The sequence below is a fragment of the Eptatretus burgeri genome, chromosome 5 (genome assembly GCF_056783735.1).
Source record: "Eptatretus burgeri isolate ZD-2024b chromosome 5, Ebu_testis_v1, whole genome shotgun sequence".
NCBI lineage: Eukaryota > Metazoa > Chordata > Myxini > Myxiniformes > Myxinidae > Eptatretus > Eptatretus burgeri.
In genome coordinates this window covers 122,605,553-122,626,997 of record NC_140965.1, presented here as the reverse complement: position 1 = coordinate 122,626,997, position 21,445 = coordinate 122,605,553, and the positions used below count along the sequence as shown (strand labels likewise).

At 41.3% G+C, this 21,445-nt stretch overlaps 1 protein-coding gene across 1 annotated transcript in view; it reads left to right on the top strand.

Moving 5' to 3' along the window:
- The window catches only part of LOC147027264 (ankyrin-3-like), a 493,469-nt gene that overhangs the window by 158,473 nt on the left and 313,551 nt on the right, over positions 1-21,445 (top strand). The window contains exons 15-17 of the mRNA XM_085883609.1: positions 1,045-1,242; positions 2,356-2,454; positions 19,846-19,944. Of these exons, the coding sequence (XP_085739735.1) occupies positions 1,045-1,242; positions 2,356-2,454; positions 19,846-19,944 (396 nt within the window). The remainder of the gene's footprint in view (positions 1-1,044; positions 1,243-2,355; positions 2,455-19,845; positions 19,945-21,445) is intronic.

Sequence of the window (21,445 nt, the reverse complement as noted above, 5' to 3'; positions counted from 1 at the left end):
GATGTCAGAACCTGATGTCAAAACAATGCTGTTGCTTGCAATATCAAACCCAGGAAGCCTTAATTAAATTGTTGACCTTAGTCCATGTGAGGCAGTTGTTCCAATGTTAAACAGGCTTTGTTCAACAGTTTCCATCATACAACCTGCTAGTCATGGCTCAATTCCTCTTCATCAAAGGGCTCTCCCTTTTCACATTGTCATTATGTGGAAAATACTCCAATCAGCATTCAATGCTTTTGATTACTGACTGAGAGTAAAATATGGAAGCTTATTAAAGTTTAAAGTGATGTTTGTGATTAAAAATAAATAATGCTGATCTCTTTCTTTGGATTATTATTCTCTTCCTTCTTCTTTCTGGTATTGTCAAAACAAACACACCTGTGAAGACTTCATTAGATTGTGATTAATAAGTTTGTGCATTGTAACAATCATATTATGGTGAGAAAAGCAATTAAAGGCCAGAAGAAAAAGTTAAATGATTGTTTATACCACTCAATATTGACATGCATGTATATCGTAGTTATCATAAGCTGTTTGTTATTTTGCAAAAAATGGTGCAATCGAACTTCTGTGTCTCTCCGTCTCTCCGTCTCTCTCCGTCTCTCTCCGTCTCTCTCCGTCTCTCTCTGTCTCTCTCTGTCTCTCTCTGTCTCTCTCTGTCTCTCTCTGTCTCTCTCTGTCTCTCTGTCTCTCTCTGTCTCTCTCTGTCTCTCTCTGTCTCTCTCTGTCTCTCTCTGTCTCTCAATGTCTCTCTCTGTCTCTCTCTGTCTCTCTCTGTCTCTCTCTGTCTCTCAATGTCTCTCTCTGTCTGTGTCTCTGTCTGTGTCTCTGTCTGTGTCTCTGTCTCTGTCTGTGTCTCTGTCTGTGTCTCTGTCTGTGTCTCTGTCTGTGTCTCTGTCTGTGTCTGTCTGTCTGTCTGTCTCTCTGTCTCTCTGTCTCTCTGTCTCTCTGTCTCTCTGTCTCTCTGTCTCTCTGTCTCTCTGTCTCTCTCTCTGTCTTTCATCAGAGAGTTTGTCACTGTTTGTCTTGTCCACTGGTGTGCAGGAGGACCAGATGCCTCTGCATATTGCATCACGACTGGGAAAACCTGAGATCGTGCAGTTACTTCTGCAGAGCGGTTCTGATCCAAATGCATCAACAGCAAGTGGAGCTACCCCGTTGTACTTTGCAGCTCGTGAGGGCCATGTTGATGTTGCCAATTTGCTGCTTTCCAGCAAAGCAACTGTCACTCCGACAACCAAGGTCTGGTGGCAATCTTGTCAGCTGGGAATTTATAAATGAGCAACAAATAAACAGTTAATGCAAGATACTGATGGCAGTAATGCACATCTATAAGTTGGTTTGGACTGTAGTTACTTGCTTGAATAAATGTATGCATCCCGGTGTCGCCCATGATGCAAGGACCAAGGACGCTCATATTGTTACATTTCCGTGAATGGCAGTGCCATCCTTCAGAGGGAATTTTATGTTTCACCTCTTACCCTACTTGCATTATTTGCTAATTTTAAGATGTCGGTTTTTTTTCACCGGCAGGTTTTAAATTAGTATAGCTAGTCTTGTCAGGGGCCACCTAATAATCAGAATGGTGTACTATTTAATTTCAAGCCACGGACTATTACTCATCCAAACCTGCTGGATCTTCCTGGTTTTGACTTGGATTTCTGCTCATGATATACATGGAGTCTGGCTCGTAGCTCGTAATCTACTTGTCGCTCGAGCAGCTCAAGCTCGTAGCAGCGAAACTACTCATAGCTCAGAACTAGCTGGTGGAGACAAGGCGTCAATCGAACTTGGTATCAAGCCAGTCTGTTTGTACCTTTTTTTTTTTTACAAAGGTCAGTTTTACCTTTTTTAGTTTGTCTATTTTTTTAACATTGAATCATAAAATAATGTTAAAATCACAAAATATAGAAAAAACCATTTTAACAAATGCATACATGCATTACACCGACGAGTTGTATGCTGGGTTCTCTTTCAACCAGAAACTGGCCAGGTAAGTTAATGTGCTAATATCCCATATGCTCCCATAAATAGCAAGGGGGACTAATAAACCAATGGCTTGAGTATCCACAGCTTGTTGTTGGGAAGTTGTTCTTGTCGTATCCATTTTGATCCATTCAGATGCTTCACGAAACACCTGACCATTTCATAGTCGCTGATTCACCAGTAAACTAGCCACATTGCCATGTTGAGTGTGCACTGCATGGTACACTTTGGTTTGTCCAACATACGGAGAAACACTGAACAGTATTTAATTTCCAACATAGATTTTCATTCCAAAGAGCAACACACATCATATGCTTGAACTGTGCACAGTGGCTGATCTTACCTTTGCTTCACCTCCTTCTGCCACAGAAGGGATTCACCCCGCTGCATATTGCCTCCAAATATGGACGAATCGAGGTTGCAAAGCTTCTTCTTCAGAACTACGCAAACCCTGATCCTGTAGGAAAGGTGAGTGGAAGGGTTGTACCTTCCCCCACAAAAATAGAGAAGTTTTGACCTTTCTGTTTTCTGCCTAAAGTACCTTGTATAAGATGTGAATCAATCATTAGAATGTCATGAAGCGTTCCTATGGTTAACTGAATAATTGGGTAAACACTTTCCTTGTTGGTCTTGGATGCTATGTGGCTCATTAGTTATGTGTGGTTATTCAAATTTGAGCTCATACATTATGATGCTGGGATTGCTGATTCAAATTGCTTATGAGGCATCAGGAATTCCAGCATTTTTGTTGAATCTAGAATCCGAGTATTTTCCTGAGAGACACGAGTATGCGTCTCTGCGAGAAGGAGTAGAGAGATGCGAAGAATAAAAGAGTTGAGGTGTGCAGTCAGCCTGGATTTTGGAAGTTTAACCAGGCGGAGGTTACTGTGAGAATGCATGCATTCTGAGGTTGCTGGGGAAAGTTTGGTGACATAGAGAAAGCAGAGGAACAGTGTTGGTGAATAGATGGTAGAATACAGAGACCACTGACCTGCTTGCAATGTGAAAATCATAGACTTTTTCTTTGTACTTCTCCAGATCTTTTACTTCTAACAACTGGAATACGTCAGATAAAGGATGAATTCTCTGACCTGACTGCCTTACTGGAATATGTTGAAGATGGATTCTGATGTCACTCAGTGGATAGCAGGAGCCACCTATAATATGAGATCACAATGATGGTTGGGGTTGAATTACTATTTGGTTTCATAATATGCTCCAGGTTCAATGTCATCAGAACCTGGAACCTCCTGACCTGGAAGTCATCTGGTGCACTGCAAAAACACACTCAGTGCTGTCACCCATGATGCTCTGCTCGTGATGAGGCAGAACTATCAGAAAGTGGAAAAGGAGACTAAAATATTCATTAAAGTGTTCAGTTGATTACGCTGAAAATGACCTTCCTGATCTCATAGCTTGCATTGGCACTCACCTGGACTCTGTAAAGTTCTGGCCTCATGACATGAGATGGATCTAGCAAAAGATAGACATAAATAAGGCATCTGCTCGACCTCATGGAATTGGAAAAAGAGTTCTCAAAGAGTGCATCATTCTTTGCCACACCTCTTGCCAAACTGTTCCATTTCTGCTTTAGCTGTAGCCACCTCCCCTCCTCATGGAAGATGGTCAATGTAGTGCCAGTGCATAAGAAGAACTTGTGTTCTATGCTCTGTTCCAGATAAATAAAGGCTCATTGGTCTCTTCAGCTGCATCACCAACGTTCGTGAGAGAGTTATCAACACTGTCACTGATGAGGTCATTTCTAATGAGATGTTTCCTCAGTGCAATCAGTTTGGCTTATGTCCTGGTCATTTAGCCCCTGACTTACTTACATACTTGAGTCATGATGTCTTGGCTTAACAGATGTCTGGAGAGTACAGTTGTGGCACTTGGCATCAAAGCTGTATTTGATAGAGTCTGGTGCAAGGAATTGATGGCCAAACCTGGATGCTAATGGAGTTGGAGGGCAGATGGTGCAGTGGTTAGCCAGCTGCTTGATGGGCAGACACCCAGGTAGTGGTTAATGGCAAAACGTTAAATTCAAATCCAATTAATGCATGAGACCCTCAAGGATCAATTATCGGGCTCACCTTTTTCCTGTCTACATTGGCGATCTGTGTGACAACAGAAATAATTCTACCTGCCTCAATGCTGATGATAGAACCATCTAATGCCTGTTGGATGAAGACAATGCCACGATTTCTGTGATGGAGTATTTGCAGAAGGTCTATGAATGGGGCAAAAATGAAATGTCCGATTCGCTCTTGAGTAACGCACGGTCATGTCTCTACCTCGTCGACTACCTAGTGGGCAGCCTCCAGAGTTCTTTATGGGTGGCAAGTCCCTGCAGTGAGCACATGAGCAAGACATATTTGTAGTGTGGTTCTCCCGGAGCTTGGGCTTTCAGTCTCACATGAAATCCATTGCCATTAGAGCCAGACAAAGAGTGAGTGTCCTTCATAGTATTGCTCTATATTTGCATCCACCTGGTTGAGTCTGAGTATACAAAGCCCATGTCCGGAGCGCAATGGAGCATGCTCCTCGTACATGGATGTCTGCAAGCACCATGCATTTTAAGAAGTGGGATGATGTGCAACGTTATGCTGTATGTATCATCAAGGCCATTACATAGGAATTGAATATTGCCCCCCCTCTACCACACAGAAGAACTGTAGCAGGTCTGAGTATGATGCACAGATTATACACAGAGGAAGCTCCAGCGCTTATGAAGATCATGCTACCTCCACCATGAACTAAATTACTGTTCTCCAGAGCAAGTGCCCCTTTTGGAAGCTTTGCTGTGTGCATGATCTCACTGGCAAGATGGAGAGCGGTCACTTGTCAGTTGCTCAATATGATTGCTCCTACATGCCTGAATTATGCTTGTGTCGAACAGACTACCACATGCCCCTACCGTTCAGCCAACAACATCCAGAACTAAGGCCTTCTATTGAAGAGCACGCAAATAGCTTAACGTCTAATATACTTATTATATTGTTGTGCACCATAGGTCACGGGGGAACGAGGGAGGAGCTGTCCCTGGTTCCTCTCTGGACTCACTGGGAATTGCAGGCCGTCACACACGGATAACTTTGAGGCACGGTGGATCGCTAATCAACCGCGAACGTCAATAACTTGACCACGTGACCCAGTGTCCTCCATCAGGAAATAACTATTCTCGTAAACTATTCATATTTATAAAGTAAAACTTTACTTCAAATAAAATTCATCTTCGGTATCATTTCCGGTACTTTCATTGGTGCTTTCACAATCATCTATAAAACTACTTTCATAACTATCGTTTGAACACAAACTCTCAGTGTCAAAACTGTCTTCCGTTCCAAAAAAGAAGAGTCATGAAGAGATAGGACCAGGGGCCATAGCCGGAGAGTTAAGATGGTAGTAAGGCAAAGGTCTTTTACTCAGAGAGTAGTTAATGCAAGGAATGGTCTCCCTCAAAAGGTCGTGATTGAAAATCATTCCAAGCATGAAACTTACTGTTTTTAAGGATGTTATACAGGACACAAACAACAGACATGAATAACTAATGTAACGTGTTGGTTATGGTGGCATAATAGCTGCTGTAGAAGATGGTGGTAAAACGCGGAATTTATTTATATGCCTTTAAACCTCTGCTTAAATTGAATTAGATACTTGAACACTGCAGAACACAAATCACCTTCATCATACTTCCAAGAACCATGATATATATCAACATAAAGCATTGGAGGGCTTTGGCATGTGAGAGGGTCAGTTTTTTTTTTGGGGGGGGGGGGTGGGGGAGCGGAAGAAGACTGTCAATATGGCTATGTAAGTATGAGGCCAATTGATGCTGCATTCTATGGTGATCAATAAAGCTTCCATATCCTAAACCACAACTCAACATTGTTTTTTTACAGTGTATAACTATAAGACCATCATACAGGTGAGGTATGAGACTGCTCCGGCAGCACTAAACTTGAACATCTATAATATTGTGTGCAGTTTTGGTCATCACAACTTAGGAAGGACATCATTGCCATAGAGAAGGTTTAGTGCAGGGCTACGAGATTGATTCCGGGTCTCGCTGGACTCAGCTTTGAGGAGCAGCTGAAGGTGACAGGGCTTTATTCATGAGAAAGGAGGTGGTTACAAGGGGATTTGATAGAGATGCTTAAGATGATAATGGGGATAGACAAAAAGTGCAGAATAATTATTCAGCAAAGTAGACAGTGATAGGACCAGGGGCCATAGCCAGAGAGTTAAGATGGTAGTAAGGCAAAGGTCTTTTACTCAGAGAGTAGATAATGCATGGAATGGTCTCCCTCAAAAGGTAGTGGCAACTGAAACAGTGGAACATTTAAATTATATTTTGATAAGTACCTTGAAGTATTTGAGATAGAAGGGTATGGGGATCTTGGCAGGATTTTGAGGTAGCTTGAGTATTGATGGGTGATTGTGTACATTGTGCGGAAAAAAAATGCTTTCTTCTGTTTTTTATTTAAATTAAAATAAAATAAATATATTTTGCCATTTTTATTTTGTCACCCTTGGCGTTATCCCTGAGTGTCCCACATTGTCTCATCCATCTTCCTCCTCTCATTCTCCCAATTAAATTGCGTCGTTTTGACAGATAAAATTAAAATGGATTTTGTGTTGATATAGCATCAGCTTGATTGGCTGAAGGTCCTCCACCTGCATCTATTTTCCTTGTGTAACGATGTTTGGGGTATCATGTTTGATGAACTCTCCAGATCAAACATGCATTGAAGTCAAGTAAGTGAATTGAAGAGGGTTTAAATAGCTGTTTGTTATACTGTCAGAATCTGCTATTTGCGGATTTGCTAATCACAGACCCCATGTATTCGTGGTTGCTAAAATGCGACCTGCTTCAAAATTTGTGGCCCTGTTTTTCGTTTTTTCACAGATCTATCCGCGGGTTTTTTTTTCGTGTTTTTTCACGAGCTTATTCGTGGGATTTTTTTTTTCATGCTTTTTCACAGGCGTATTTTTGCGTGTCATTTCACGTTTTTTTCCCGCGTGTATTCACGATTTGTTTTTCCCATTTTTGCAGGTGTATTCACGATTCATTTCACAGTTTTTCACCAGCGTATTTGTTGGGGTTTTTTGTGGGTGGATTAATGGTTTTTTGCAGGCATATTCACGATTTTTCTAGGTTTTTTTTTTTTTTAACGGTTTTTCATGAGTATATCCAATGGTTTTTTTCACGGTTTTCATGAGCGTAGTCAAGGTTTTTTTCACGGTTTTTCATGAGTATATTCAAGGTTTTTTTTTCATGAGTGTATTCAAGGTTTTTTTCACGGTTTTTCATGAGTGTATTCAAGGTTTTTTTCACGATTTTCATGATCATATTGAAGGTTTTTTTTGCGGTTTTTCATGAGTATATTCAAGGTTTTTTTCACGGTTTTTCATGAGCGTATTCAAGGTTTTTTTTTCTTTTCCAGTTTTTCATGAGCATTTTCGCGGTTTTTCATGAGTGTATTCAAGGTTTTTTCACGGTTTTTTTATGAGCGTATTCAAGGTTTTTTTCACGATTTTTCATGAGTATATTCAAGGTTTTTATTCACGGTTTTTCATGAGCGTATTCAAGGCTTTTTCGCGATTTTTCATGAGTATATTTAAGGTTTTTATTCACGGTTTTTCATGAGCATATTCAAGGTTTTTTTCGCGGTTTTTCATGATCATATTGAAGGTTTTTTTTGCGGTTTTTCATGAGTATGTTCAAGGTTTTTATTCACGTTTTTCATGAGCGTAGTCAAGGTTTTTTTTCACGGTTTTTCATGAGTATATTCAAGCTTTTTTTTCATGAGTGTATTCAAGGTTTTTTTCATGGTTTTTCATGAGTATATTTAAGGTTTTTATTCACGGTTTTTCATGAGTGTATTCAAGGTTTTTTTTCACGATTTTCATGATCATATTGAAGGTTTTTTTTTGCGGTTTTTCATGAGTATATTCAAGGTTTTTTTTCACGGTTTTTCATGAGCGTATTCAAGGTTTTTTTTCTTTTCCAGTTTTTCATGAGCATTTTTGCGGTTTTTCATGAGTATATTCGTTTTTATTTTCAGTTTTTCATGAGTGCATTCAAGGTTTTTTCATGGTTTTTCATGAGTATATTCAATTTTTTTCACGAGTCTATTCAAGGTTTTTTTCACGGTTTTTCATGAGCATATTCAAGGTTTTTTTCATGGTTTTCATGAGTGTATTCAAGGTTTTATTCACGGTTTTCATGAGCGTATTCAAGGTTTTTTTTACACGGTTTTCATGACCGTATTCAAGGTTGTTTTTTCACCGTTTTTCATGAGCATATTCAGGGTTTTTTTTTTCACAGTTTTTCATGAGTGTATTCAAGGTTTTTTTTCACGGTTTTTCATGAGTGTATTTAAGGTTTCTTTTCACGGTTTTTCATGAGCATATTCAAGGTTTTTTTTCACAGTTTTTCATGAGTGTATTCAAGGTTGTTTTTTCATGAGCGTATTCAAGGTTTTTTTACACGTTTTTTCATGAGCGTATTCAAGGTTTTTTTACACGTTTTTTCGTGAGCGTATTCAAGGTTGTTTTTTCACCCTTTTTCATGACCATATTCAAGGTTTTTTTTCACGTTTTTTTCATGAGCGTATTCAAGATTTTTTTTACATGTTTTTTCATGAGTGTATTCAAGGTTTTTTTCACGATTTTCATGATCATATTGAAGGTTTTTTTTGCGGTTTTTCATGAGTATATTCAAGGTTTTTTTTCACGGTTTTTCATGAGCGTATTCAAGGTTTTTTTTTCTTTTCCAGTTTTTCATGAGCATTTTCGCGGTTTTTCATGAGTGTATTCAAGGTTTTTTCACGGTTTTTTTATGAGCGTATTCAAGGTTTTTTTCACGATTTTTCATGAGTATATTCAAGGTTTTTATTCACGGTTTTTCATGAGCGTATTCAAGGCTTTTTCGCGATTTTTCATGAGTATATTTAAGGTTTTTATTCACGGTTTTTCATGAGCATATTCAAGGTTTTTTTCGCGGTTTTTCATGATCATATTGAAGGTTTTTTTTGCGGTTTTTCATGAGTATGTTCAAGGTTTTTATTCACGTTTTTCATGAGCGTAGTCAAGGTTTTTTTTCACGGTTTTTCATGAGTATATTCAAGCTTTTTTTTCATGAGTGTATTCAAGGTTTTTTTCATGGTTTTTCATGAGTATATTTAAGGTTTTTATTCACGGTTTTTCATGAGTGTATTCAAGGTTTTTTTTCACGATTTTCATGATCATATTGAAGGTTTTTTTTTGCGGTTTTTCATGAGTATATTCAAGGTTTTTTTTCACGGTTTTTCATGAGCGTATTCAAGGTTTTTTTTCTTTTCCAGTTTTTCATGAGCATTTTTGCGGTTTTTCATGAGTATATTCGTTTTTATTTTCAGTTTTTCATGAGTGCATTCAAGGTTTTTTCATGGTTTTTCATGAGTATATTCAATTTTTTTTCACGAGTCTATTCAAGGTTTTTTTTTCACGGTTTTTCATGAGCATATTCAAGGTTTTTTTCATGGTTTTCATGAGTGTATTCAAGGTTTTTTTCACGGTTTTCATGAGCGTATTCAAGGTTTTTTTTACACGGTTTTCATGACCGTATTCAAGGTTGTTTTTTCACCGTTTTTCATGAGCATATTCAGGGTTTTTTTTTTCACAGTTTTTCATGAGTGTATTCAAGGTTTTTTTTCACGGTTTTTCATGAGTGTATTTAAGGTTTCTTTTCACGGTTTTTCATGAGCATATTCAAGGTTTTTTTTCACAGTTTTTCATGAGTGTATTCAAGGTTGTTTTTTCATGAGCGTATTCAAGGTTTTTTTACACGTTTTTTCATGAGCGTATTCAAGGTTTTTTTACACGTTTTTTCGTGAGCGTATTCAAGGTTGTTTTTTCACCCTTTTTCATGACCATATTCAAGGTTTTTTTTCACGTTTTTTTCATGAGCGTATTCAAGGTTTTTTTTACATGTTTTTTCATGAGCGTATTCAAGGTTTTTTTCACGGTTTTTCATGACCGTATTCAAGGTTGTTTTTTCACCGTTTTTCATGAGCATATTCAAGGTTTTCTTTTCACGGTTTTTCATGACCGTATTCAACGTTGTTTTTTCACGGTTTTCATGACCGTATTCAAGGTTGTTTTTTCACGGTTTTTCATGACCGTATTGAAGGTTGTTTTTTCACAGTTTTTCATGAGTGTATTCAAGGTTTTTTTTCACGGTTTTCATGACCGTATTCAAGGTTGTTTTTTCACCGTTTTTCATGAGCATATTCAAGGTTTTTTTTCACGGTTTTCATGACCGTATTCAAGGTTGTTTTTTCACCGTTTTTCATGAGCATATTCAAGGTTTTTTTTCACGGTTTTTCATGACCGTATTCAACGTTTTTTCACGGTTTTTCATGACCGTATTCAAGGTTTTTTCACGGTTTTTCATGAGCATATTCAGGGGGTTTTTTTCACAGTTTTTCATGAGTGTATTCAAGTTGTTTTTTTCAAGTTTTTTTCATGAGCGTATTCAAGGTTTTTTTTCACCGTTTTTCATGAGCATATTCAAGGTTTTTTTTTCACGGTTTTTCATGACCGTATTCAACGTTGTTTTTTCACCGTTTTTCATGAGTATATTCAAGGTTGTTTTTTCACGGTTTTCATGAGCGTATTCAAGGTTTTTTTCACGGGTTTTCATGAGCGGATTCAAGGTTTTTTCGTCGGTGTATTCACGTTTTTTTTCACGTTTTTTCATGAGCGTATTCAAGGTTTTTTTTGATGGGCATATTCGCGGTTTTTCGTGGGTGTATTGACGGTTTTTTCACGGTTTTTCATGAGTGTATTCAAGGTTTTTTCATGAGTGTATTCAAGGTTTTTTTTCATGGTTTCATGGTTTTTATTGAGTGTATTCATGTGAGCGTGTCGGATTGGTGCTGAGGTGTCGTCCATCATACGGCGGTCTCCTTGGGTTAACCTGAGGCGGTCCCTTCGGGTGGGTGTCTGGAATGTCCTATCCCTAAGAGAGGATGATCACCTGTCTTTGTTATCATCTGAGCTCAAGCGTTTGGACATCGGTATTGCAGCACTCTCTGAAGGCCCTGTCACACCTTGACGATTTAGCCAGCGTATGCCTGACGTATGAAAAATTTGGCTAAAACGCTGGCACGCATCGAATACGTTATGGGTAAGTTTGTATACATGAAGAGCATGCTGGCATACGTCATAGTACGTTGGCATATGTCGTAGTATGCCGAGCTTTTAGACAAATTTTCCTTGCTTGAAATTTTTCGACGTATGCCAGCGTATGACCTGCACATTCCGCATAACGCTGGCCATAAGTTGAAGGCACGTTACGCGATCGTTGACACACGTCAACACACGTTACTTGTAAGTTACTCATAAGTCGAAACACGTCGAGGTAATGTTTAGCGTACCCGAAACTTATTTCTAACCTACGAGTAACGTGTTGTAGGCACGTTACGCGATCGTTGACACACGTCAACACACGTTACTTGTAAGGTACTCATAAGTCGAAATGCGTCAAAGTAATGGTTACTGTCAGTGTTCTAGACTCCCTCGTTTTTTTTTTCTATTTTTATTTTTTTTCTTCGGTATGACGGTGATGTTGACACTTCAATTTCTAGTGTGGTTATAATATAATATAATTAATAGGCTGCCGCTCAACGATTTAAATCATAACCACACTAGAAATCGAAGTGTCAACATCACCGTCATACCGAAGAAAAAAAAAAAAAAAAAAACCAGGGAGTCTGGAACACTGACGCTAACCATTACCTCAACATGTTTCGATTTATGAATACCTTACAAGTAACGTGTGTCGACGTGTGTCAACGATCGCATAACTTGCCTACAACGTATGGCCAGCGTATGCGGAACGTGTGACATACACCGAGTACGTCGAGAAATTTTCAACATGCTGAAAAGTTCTCGACGTATGCGAGCATACTACGACGTATGCCAGCGTGCTATTAACGTATACAAAACTTACCCATAACATATTCGACGTGTGCCAGCTTGGTCCGGCAAATTTTTCATACGTCGGCATATGCTGGCTAAAACGTCAAGATGTGACAGCGGCTTCACACTTCGATGTCTGGTGCGATTATGATTTCAATCGTCGAGCCACAGCCTATTAATAGCCTACGCCATGTGATCGTAGGTGATACGCTTCCGCGTGCTATGCATAAGTTACACTATCATTGGGCATAGGTTGTGAACGCCGACAACACGCTCAGCATTCGTTGGTATAAGTTATCTATATGTGATTGAAACGTTCTGTGTACGTTATTAGGATGTTACACATATGTCCAACACGTTATTATACGCCCAAATCTTAAAAAACACATCAATAGTTCAGCGTACGCCAGCGTTTTACATACATTTTAATACCTTGCCATATGCTGGCTAAAACGTCAAGGTGTGACAGGGCCTTGAGGTTCGGAGACCGGATTGCGGCGAGATCATGGTGGGTGGTTACACCTACTATTGGTCTGGTTGCTCTGATGGTAACCATACTCAAGGAGTTGCTGTAGCTGTGTCCAATAAGCTGACTCAAATGATAATAGAGGTAACACCGGTCAACGAGCGTATTATGAGACTAAGGATTCGTCACTCCTTCGGTGTCATTTCCCTGGTCTCTGTTTATGCTCCGACTCAGGCGAGTGATCTCACCATGAAGGATGCATTCTACGCCACGCTCGAGTCTGTGGTTGATCAGTGCCCCAGAAGAGATACACTTCTGGTCTTGGGGGATTTCAATGCATCGGCTGGAACTGGTAGGGAAGGTTATTAGACATGTTGGTCCCCATGGGTCAGGAACTATGAACCAGAATAGCACTAAGTTCCTTGACATTGCAAGAAGTCATGGACTTAGGGTGGCTGGTTCATGGTTTCAGCACCCACAAGCTCATCGCTGGACTTGGTATTCCAACGCTGGCAGTGTGGCAAAGGAGATTGACCATGTCCTCGTTGATGGTCGCTGGAGGATGATCCAGAACTGCAGGGTCTACCGGAGTGCTTAGTTCCTCAATACTGACTACCGGCTTGTAGCAACTCGAAAGCTGCACCTTAAATCCGGGAGAATGGTACCATCCCAGCCTCGGCTGGATGTTGGCAAGTTCAAGGATGAGAAGGTAGCTGAGGAGTTTGCGAACAGGCTGAGTGGACATTTGGGTGCTTTGTGGGGTCCTGAAGAGTTGAGTGCCTTCAAGACCACCATCCTTGATGTTGCCGGTGGATATCTTGGAACTCACCGCAGGGCAAAAAAGAATTTTGTCTCTCAAGAGACACTGGATACCATTCATCAGAGTCGCAGGGCCAGGCTGAATGGCGGAGCTGAGCTGTTCAGGGAGCTGAGGCGTAAAACTGTACGTGCACTAAGGGTGGACAAGGAGGCCTATGTGCGAGGAATCTGTGAGGGGGTAGAGCATCACCTGTGGACAGTTGATTCCCGTCCCGCTTACAGGGGAATTCGCGCATTGCGTTCATCCAAGCCCATCCCTTGTAGCACTGCAGTTAGAGCAGAGGGTGGTCAGCTCTTGACAGAGGAGTCTGAAGTGAAGGCCAGCTGGGCCGGTTATTTGAGCGGTTGTACCAGGCTGATCCACCAGGTGTCGAGTTGGACGTCAAGGGTGTCACAACCCCTGTTGCTGACCTTCCAATCAACTGTGGTCCACCTTTGCTTGTGGAAACACGGGCTGCGTTGAACCGGTTGAAATGGGGTAAAGCTCCAGGGATCTGTGGCATCCATACTGAACTTCTCAAGGCTGGTGGAAATGCTGCACTCGTGTCGTTGCATGCAGTTTTGTGCTCTGCCTGGAACACAGGCATCATCCCAACTGATTGGAAGAGGGGCCTTGTTGTCCCTCTCTGGAAAGGGAAGGCTGATCGCCAAGACTGCAACAACTACCGAGGGGTGACGCTGCTCTCAGTGCCGGGCGAGGACTTTGCTCGGATAATTATTGATAGGGTTCGCCACCATCTGCTTGAGCACCTGCGTCCAGAGCATTCAGGCTTTACACCAAAGAGTTCAACGATTGACTGTATCCTTGCCATTCAGGTCCTCACCGAACGCAGACGAGAGTTTTGGCAGGGGCTGCTTGCAGCCTATGTTGATCTCTGTAAAGCATTCAATTTATTGAATCGGGATGCCCTCTGGAGGATTCTTGGTCTTCGTGGGGTGCCACCAAAACTGATCGATCTGATGTCTGAACTCTACTCTGGTACTGAGAGTGCTGTGAGAAGTGGTGGTACCATCTCTGACTTATTTCCAGTTGTTACTGGAGTTCATCAGGGGTGTCTACTGGCCCCCACACTTTTCAGCACTTGTATGGACTTGATTCTCGGGAGGATGTCAGAGAGATCAAGCTGTGGTGCATCGGTTTGGAATGTCAAGATCTCGGACCTTAATTTCGCAGATGATGCAATCATCTTTACTGAGATTCGAGATATCCTTTTGGGGGCCATCGAAGTGTGGAATGAGGCATCAGAACCGCTGGGATTCCGGGTTTCCTGTATCAAAACGAAGATCCAGGCTTTCAATGACATATTGGATGCTGCTGTCCTGTCTGTGTCTGTTTGTGGTGAGGATGTTGAGGTCGTGGAAAGATTCACTTACCTTGGCAGTGAAATTCATTTCTCTGCTGGCTGTGAGTCAGAGGTCAATAGACGTCTGGGTCGGGCCTGGGGAGTCATCGATTCACTGGGTCATGGGGTGTGGCGCTGCTGGTTCCTGTGCGGGAGGACGAAGTCCGAGTCTTGAGGTCCTTGGTGCTTCCCGTCTTGCTCTACGGACGTGAAACTTGGACTCTGACCTGGGATCTGAGACGGTGACTTAATTCCTATGGTACCAGCTCTCTTCGGAGAATCCTTGGCTATCGCTGGTCAGATTTTGTGTCCAACGAGCGGTTGCTGAGAGATACTTAGATGAGATTTGTTACCTGCATAGTCCGTGAGCGTCAGTTGCGGCTGTATGGACATGTGGCTCGTTTTCCTGACGTTGATCCTGCTCATCAGATTCTCTCAGCGAGGGAGTCTCGTGAGTGGAGCAGGCCAATGGGCCGACCACGTGCTTCGTGGTTACAGTTGGTTGATCGGCATCTCAAGGAGATCGGGATGGGCCTGGCATCTGCCTGGGGGATGGCCAGACAGAGACCCCTGGAGTGGAAGCAGCCACCAGTGGAAAGTGGACGCAGCGACGCGCTGTTCTGGCATATGCTCCCATACCTGGCCTGATTCATTGTTTTTATTGTCATTTTTGATTTTTCCTTGTGAATCACGAACCGCCGAGAACCTCTCCCTCTCTTTTCCACATTGAAACAATGCTCTGATATTTGACTTTCCTGGCATTTTCCAGGAACATATTCCCTGTGAATATCGGGGTCCAACAGGACTTTAAAAGTTGAATAATTGAAGTCATGTGGGTAAAAATAGCTGTTTATTATACTTTGGAAGTGATATCTCCAACTTGACTTTCTTTAACCTGTGTCTCATGGAATTGAATTTTTAGCTCACCTGTTCGAAGAACAGAGAGCTATCGCGATACCCCCGGCGTGAGCGTTAGCGTCAGCGTGAGCGTGAAAATGTTAAAGTTTTTGGTGCAAGTTATTTCCTTTCTAATATTTTTATCTACCACGCTATTTTTTACTGATTACAATATACAAATATATATATATATATATATATATATATATATATATATATATATATATATATATATATATATATATATATATATATATATATATATCTTCTTCTTCCTCTTTCGGCTTGCTCCCGTTAGGGGTCGCCACAGCGGATCAACTGTCTCCATTTCGCTCTATCCTCCACATCTTCCATTGACACTCCAACCACCCGCATGTCCGCCCTCACCGCATCCATGAACCTCTTCTTTGGCCTTCCTCTTCTCCTCCTGCCTGGCAGTTCCATCTTCAACATCCTTCTCCCGATATACTCCGTTTCCCTCCTGTGCACATGTCCAAACCATCTCAATCTCGCCTCTCTCACTTTGTTTCCAAACCGTCCTACCTGCGCTGTCCCTCTAATACACTCATTTCTTATCCTATCCATCCTCGTCACTCCCAACGAGAATCGCAGCATCTTTAACTCTGCCACCTCCAGCTCTGCTTCCTGTCTTTTTGTTAGCGCCACCGCCTCCAAACCATACAACATAGCTGGTCTCACTACCGTCTTGTATACTTTCCCCTTCACTCTTGCAGCTACCCTTCTGTCACAAATCACTCCTGCAACTCTTCTTCACCCACTCCATCCTGCCTGCACTCTCTTTTTCACTTCTCTCCCACACTCTCCGTTACTTTGGACAGTTGATCCCAAGTATTTAAACCAATCCACCTTCCCCACCTCAACTCCTTGCAACTGCACCATACCACCACCCTCCCTCTCATTTACGCACATGTACTCTGTCTTACTCCTACTGACTAACATTCCCCTTCTCTCCAGTGCGTACCTCCACCTCTCAAGGCTCGATTCAGCCTGCTCCCTACTCTCCCTACAGATCATGATGTCATCCGCGAACATCATGGTCCATGGAGACTCCAGTCTGATCTCGTCCGTCAACCTGTCCATCACCATTGCAAACAGGAAAGGGCTCAGAGTCGATCCTTGGTGCAATCCCACTTTAACCTTAAACCGGTCCGTCATTCCTACCGCACACCTCACCGCTGTCACACTGTCCTCATACATATCCTGCACGATCCTCACATACTTCTCCAACACTCCCGACTTCCTCATACAATACCACAACTCCTCTCTTGGCACCCTATCATAAGCTTTCTCTAAATCCACAAACACACAATGTAACTCTTTCTGGCCTTCCCTATACTTCTCCATCAACATTCTCAAAGCAAACATCGCATCAGTGGTGCTCTTTCCTGGCATAAACCCATATTGCTGCTCACAGATCATCACCTCTCCTCTCAACCAAGCTTCCACTACTCTTTCCCACAACTTCATGGTGTGGCTTAACAACTTTATCCCTCTGTAATTTCCACAGCTCTGCACATCACCCTTATTCTTGAAAATCGGAACCAGCACACTTAATCTCCACTCCTCCGGCATCCTCTCACTTTCCAAGACTTTATTAAACAATCTGGTTAACAACCCCACTGCCATCTCTCCTAAGCACTTCCATGCCTCCACTGGTATACCATCTGGGCCAACTGCCTTTCCACTTTTCATCTTCTTCATAGCAGTCCTCACTTCATCCTTACTGATCCACCCCACTTCCAGATTCACTATCTCCACCTCTTCCAACCTTCTCTCTCTCTCATTTTCTTCATTCATCAGCTCCTCAAAGTACTCCATCCACCTTCTCAACACACTCTCCTCGCTCGTCAGCACATTCCCATTTGCGTCCTTTATCACCCTAACCTGCAGCACATCCTTCCCAGCTCGGTCCCTCTGTCTTGCCAATCGGTATAAATCCTTTTCCCCTTCGTTTGTATCCAACTTCTCATACAGCTCGTCATATGCCTTTTCCTTGGCCTTAGCCACCTCTCTTTTTGCTTTTCGACGCCACTCCTTGTACTCCTGCCGACTTTCTTCATCTCTCTGACTATCCCACTTCTTTTTCGCCAACCCCTTCTTCCTTATACTTTCCTGTACTTCCTCATTCCACCACCAAGTCTCCTTATCTTCCTTCCTCTGTCCAGATGTCACACCAAGTACCTTCCTAGCTATCTCCCTCACAACTTCTGCTGTCGTTGCCAAATCATCCCACCCATCTTTACCACCATCCAATGCCTGTCTCACCTCCTCCCTAAATTTCACGCAACAGTCTTCCTCCTTCAGCTTCCACCATCTGGTCCTTGGTTCAGCCCTCACTCTCTTCCTCAACCTCACCTCTAAAGTCATCCTACAGACCACCAATCGATGCTGTCGAGCTACACTCTCCCCTGCCACAACCTTACAGTCACTAATCTCTTTCAGGTTGCATCTCCTACTTAAGATGTAATCCACCTGTGTGCACTTTCCTCCACTCTTGTATGTCACCCTGTGTTCCTCCTTCTTCTTGAAATACATATTTACCACTGCCATTTCCATTCTTTTTGCAAACTCTACCACCATTTGCCCTTCCACATTTCTCTTGTTGAGACCGTACCTCCCCATCACCTCCTCATCCTCTTTATTCCCTTCCCCAACATGTCCATTGAAATCTGCTCCAATCACCACTCTTTCATCCTTGGATACACTCTCCACCACTTCATCTAACTCACTCCAGAAATCTTCTTTATATTCCATCTCACACCCCATATGTGGGGCATATGCACTGATGACATTCATCATCACCCCTTCAATTTCCAACTTCACACTCATCACTCGGTCAGACACCCTCCTCACCTCCAATACCCTCTTGACATGATCTTCCTTCAGGATTATCCCGACACCATTTCTCCTCCCATCCACACCCTGGTAGAACAGTTTGAAACCACCTCCAATGCTCCTCGCCTTACTCCCCATCCACTTGGTCTCTTGTACACACAGTATGTCCACCTTTCTTCTCTCCATCATATCAGCCAACTCTCGCCCTTTGCCAGTCATCGTCCCAACATTCAGAGTTCCAACTCTCACCTCCACACTTCTACCCTTCCCCCTCTCCCACTGCCTCCGGACTCGCCATCCCCGTCTCCTTCTCCTCCTTCGCCCAGCAGTAGCACAATTTCCACTGGTACCCTGCTGACCACCGGTTCCGGTGGCGGTCGTTGGTAACCCGGGCCTCGACCGATCCGGTATGGAAATTCGTTTTGTTGTCCGCATAATGATTTGGCATAGGTTTTTATGCCGGATGCCCTTCCTGACGCAACCCTGGTCGCCTCTTACGACACACAGGGATATGGTACACCTATTCTAACCGGGGCATACACCGGGCCCAGTACAACTGGTGCTCATTTCGCCGACCTCGGAAGGATGGCAGGCTGAGTCAACCCCGTGGTGTTTTCGACTTGGTTTATATATATATATATATATATATATATATATATATATATATATATATATATATATATATATATATATATATATATATATATATATACACACATTATATATATACACACATTATATATATACATATATATATATATATATATATATATATATACATATACATACATATATATATTAATTCAGTGTCCCAACGGGGCTTGAACTCAGGACCTCTTGGGTCCCAAGCCACTGCCCTTACCACTGCGCCAACACCAGGCTTTATATATATATATATATATATATATATATATATATATATATATATATATATATATATATATATATATATATATATATATATATATATATATATATATATATATATATATATATATATATATATATATATATATATATATATATATATATATATATATATATATATATATATATATATATATATATATATATATATATATATATATATATTTATATATATATATATATATATATATATATATATATATATATATATATATATAGCTTTAAAATTATTTGTATCAGACTTCACTGCAATGCTTTATAAAAAATATTATTAGACTAGTCTTTTAAAAACGATAAATGTATAAACCGGTGAGCATTGGGTGGCTTTGACACCAACTCTTTGGTTACTTTCGATGAGAGTGATCTCATCAGCAACCCACTCAATTTTTTTTGATTTAAATTGGCAGGTATTCTCATTTGCAAGAGTTCACAGTATCTTTATAGAATAGATATATTTTACAATGAAACAATCGTTTCAGGTTTTCAAACTTATTTTGCTCATTTTGGATTTGCTTCATTGTTTTCAAGTGAATCAGCAGAAAAAATAGTCCCTCTTAATACCTGTTCTTTATTTTTCCACCACAGAATAACCTGACGCCAATGCACATTGCCACTCACTACGATCACGAAGATTTGGCTTTACTCCTGCTGGAAAAAAGAGCATCTCCTCACTCCATGGCCAAGGTGAGCTTGAAGCAACATTCACTCATAATTGAAGCAACATTCACTCATAATTGAAGCAACATTCACTTGTCATTTTGTTTCTTGGTTTGTGCGTACACGCATGTCTCCATGTGTGTGCATTACATTTACTTTAAATAATATCAATGGTTTCAGGGCATGCTTAGAAGCATCCTAACTAGGTTGCTTTGTTCAGATATGTTTGGAGTGGAACCCCTCCCTCCCCCCGATGCCCGCATTATCACCCAAAAAATAAGAACGTCATGAGTATGTCAAAGAAGGATCACAGCTTGAAGCACCCTCAGCAGTCATAACTAATGAAAAATAAATTAATATCATAAGCATCATAGATTTGTGTCTGACATTGTGGCACGGCATCATAATGTGCTTGTTTTTGAGCTGTGTATCTTGGGTACCATTCTTGACCAGACTAGAAATTGTCAGACTGGTGCTTTGCAGGCAGAACAATGGAATTGTGTGTCAGTCCCATAGCCATTTAATTCCTTCAGAACTTGTGTTAAATCAATGATGTGCTGACACTTGGATGGGCTGTTAAAGTGGGGATGCACCTGCTTTCAATATGTGGTGAACATTACATCCCATTGTGTCTATCAGCAAGGAATAGGAAAGTCCTGACCAAATTCCTAATCCTGCCCAAACCAACTCTACAAAATACAACACCGTGGTTGGGGATTTGGCAGTCCACCTCCCACAATGGGATGCTGTTAATGGTAGAATCTGAAATATAATTGTTCGGAATAGACAACAACAACAACAACAACAACAACAACAACAACAACAACTTGAATGGCACTCGGTAGAGCACATACCCCCACCAGGCTGAACAGTGTACATTTTATATCCCACTGATGGGCCTGATCTGGATTTGGACCTGAACCAAAATCTAATTGGCTTGTTGGCACCTACCAATGGTGCCACATTTAGAGGAATTACAAATTTTGCAGAACAGTATTTCTTAATGAACTTTTTTATTCATAACTGAAGGACTCCTTAAGGCCCTTGAGAACCCTAAAACTTTTAAGACCCCAAAGACCCTTTCGAGTTTAGACCCTTTTGCACATAGGCCATGGGCTGCGATAGCTGCCTGTGTACCCCCCACCCCCCACAAACCTCTGACACTATACTTTTCTGATGTTCTAGACCGAGAGTATCATGAACATGAAATCAAGTGGTGACATTGCATAAGTTGAGATGAACTTGTCATTTTGGCTCAATATTTGGAGGTACCCTCAAAATATGACCATTCGCATCACACTCCATCCATTTCCATGTTTCATACTTTGGTAATTTATGCGGTCATTATAGCAGTAATACATACAAATGAGATACTAAATGAAAGCTTAGCTTCTGCTTTTTTTGTGAAATCAATACTGTCATGTTTCAGAAATATTTAATGTGAGTTATTGGATTACATATGCCCGCACCGCATGGACATATCTGGCATGTCACATAAATGATCAAATTTCTACATTTACTTTTGTTT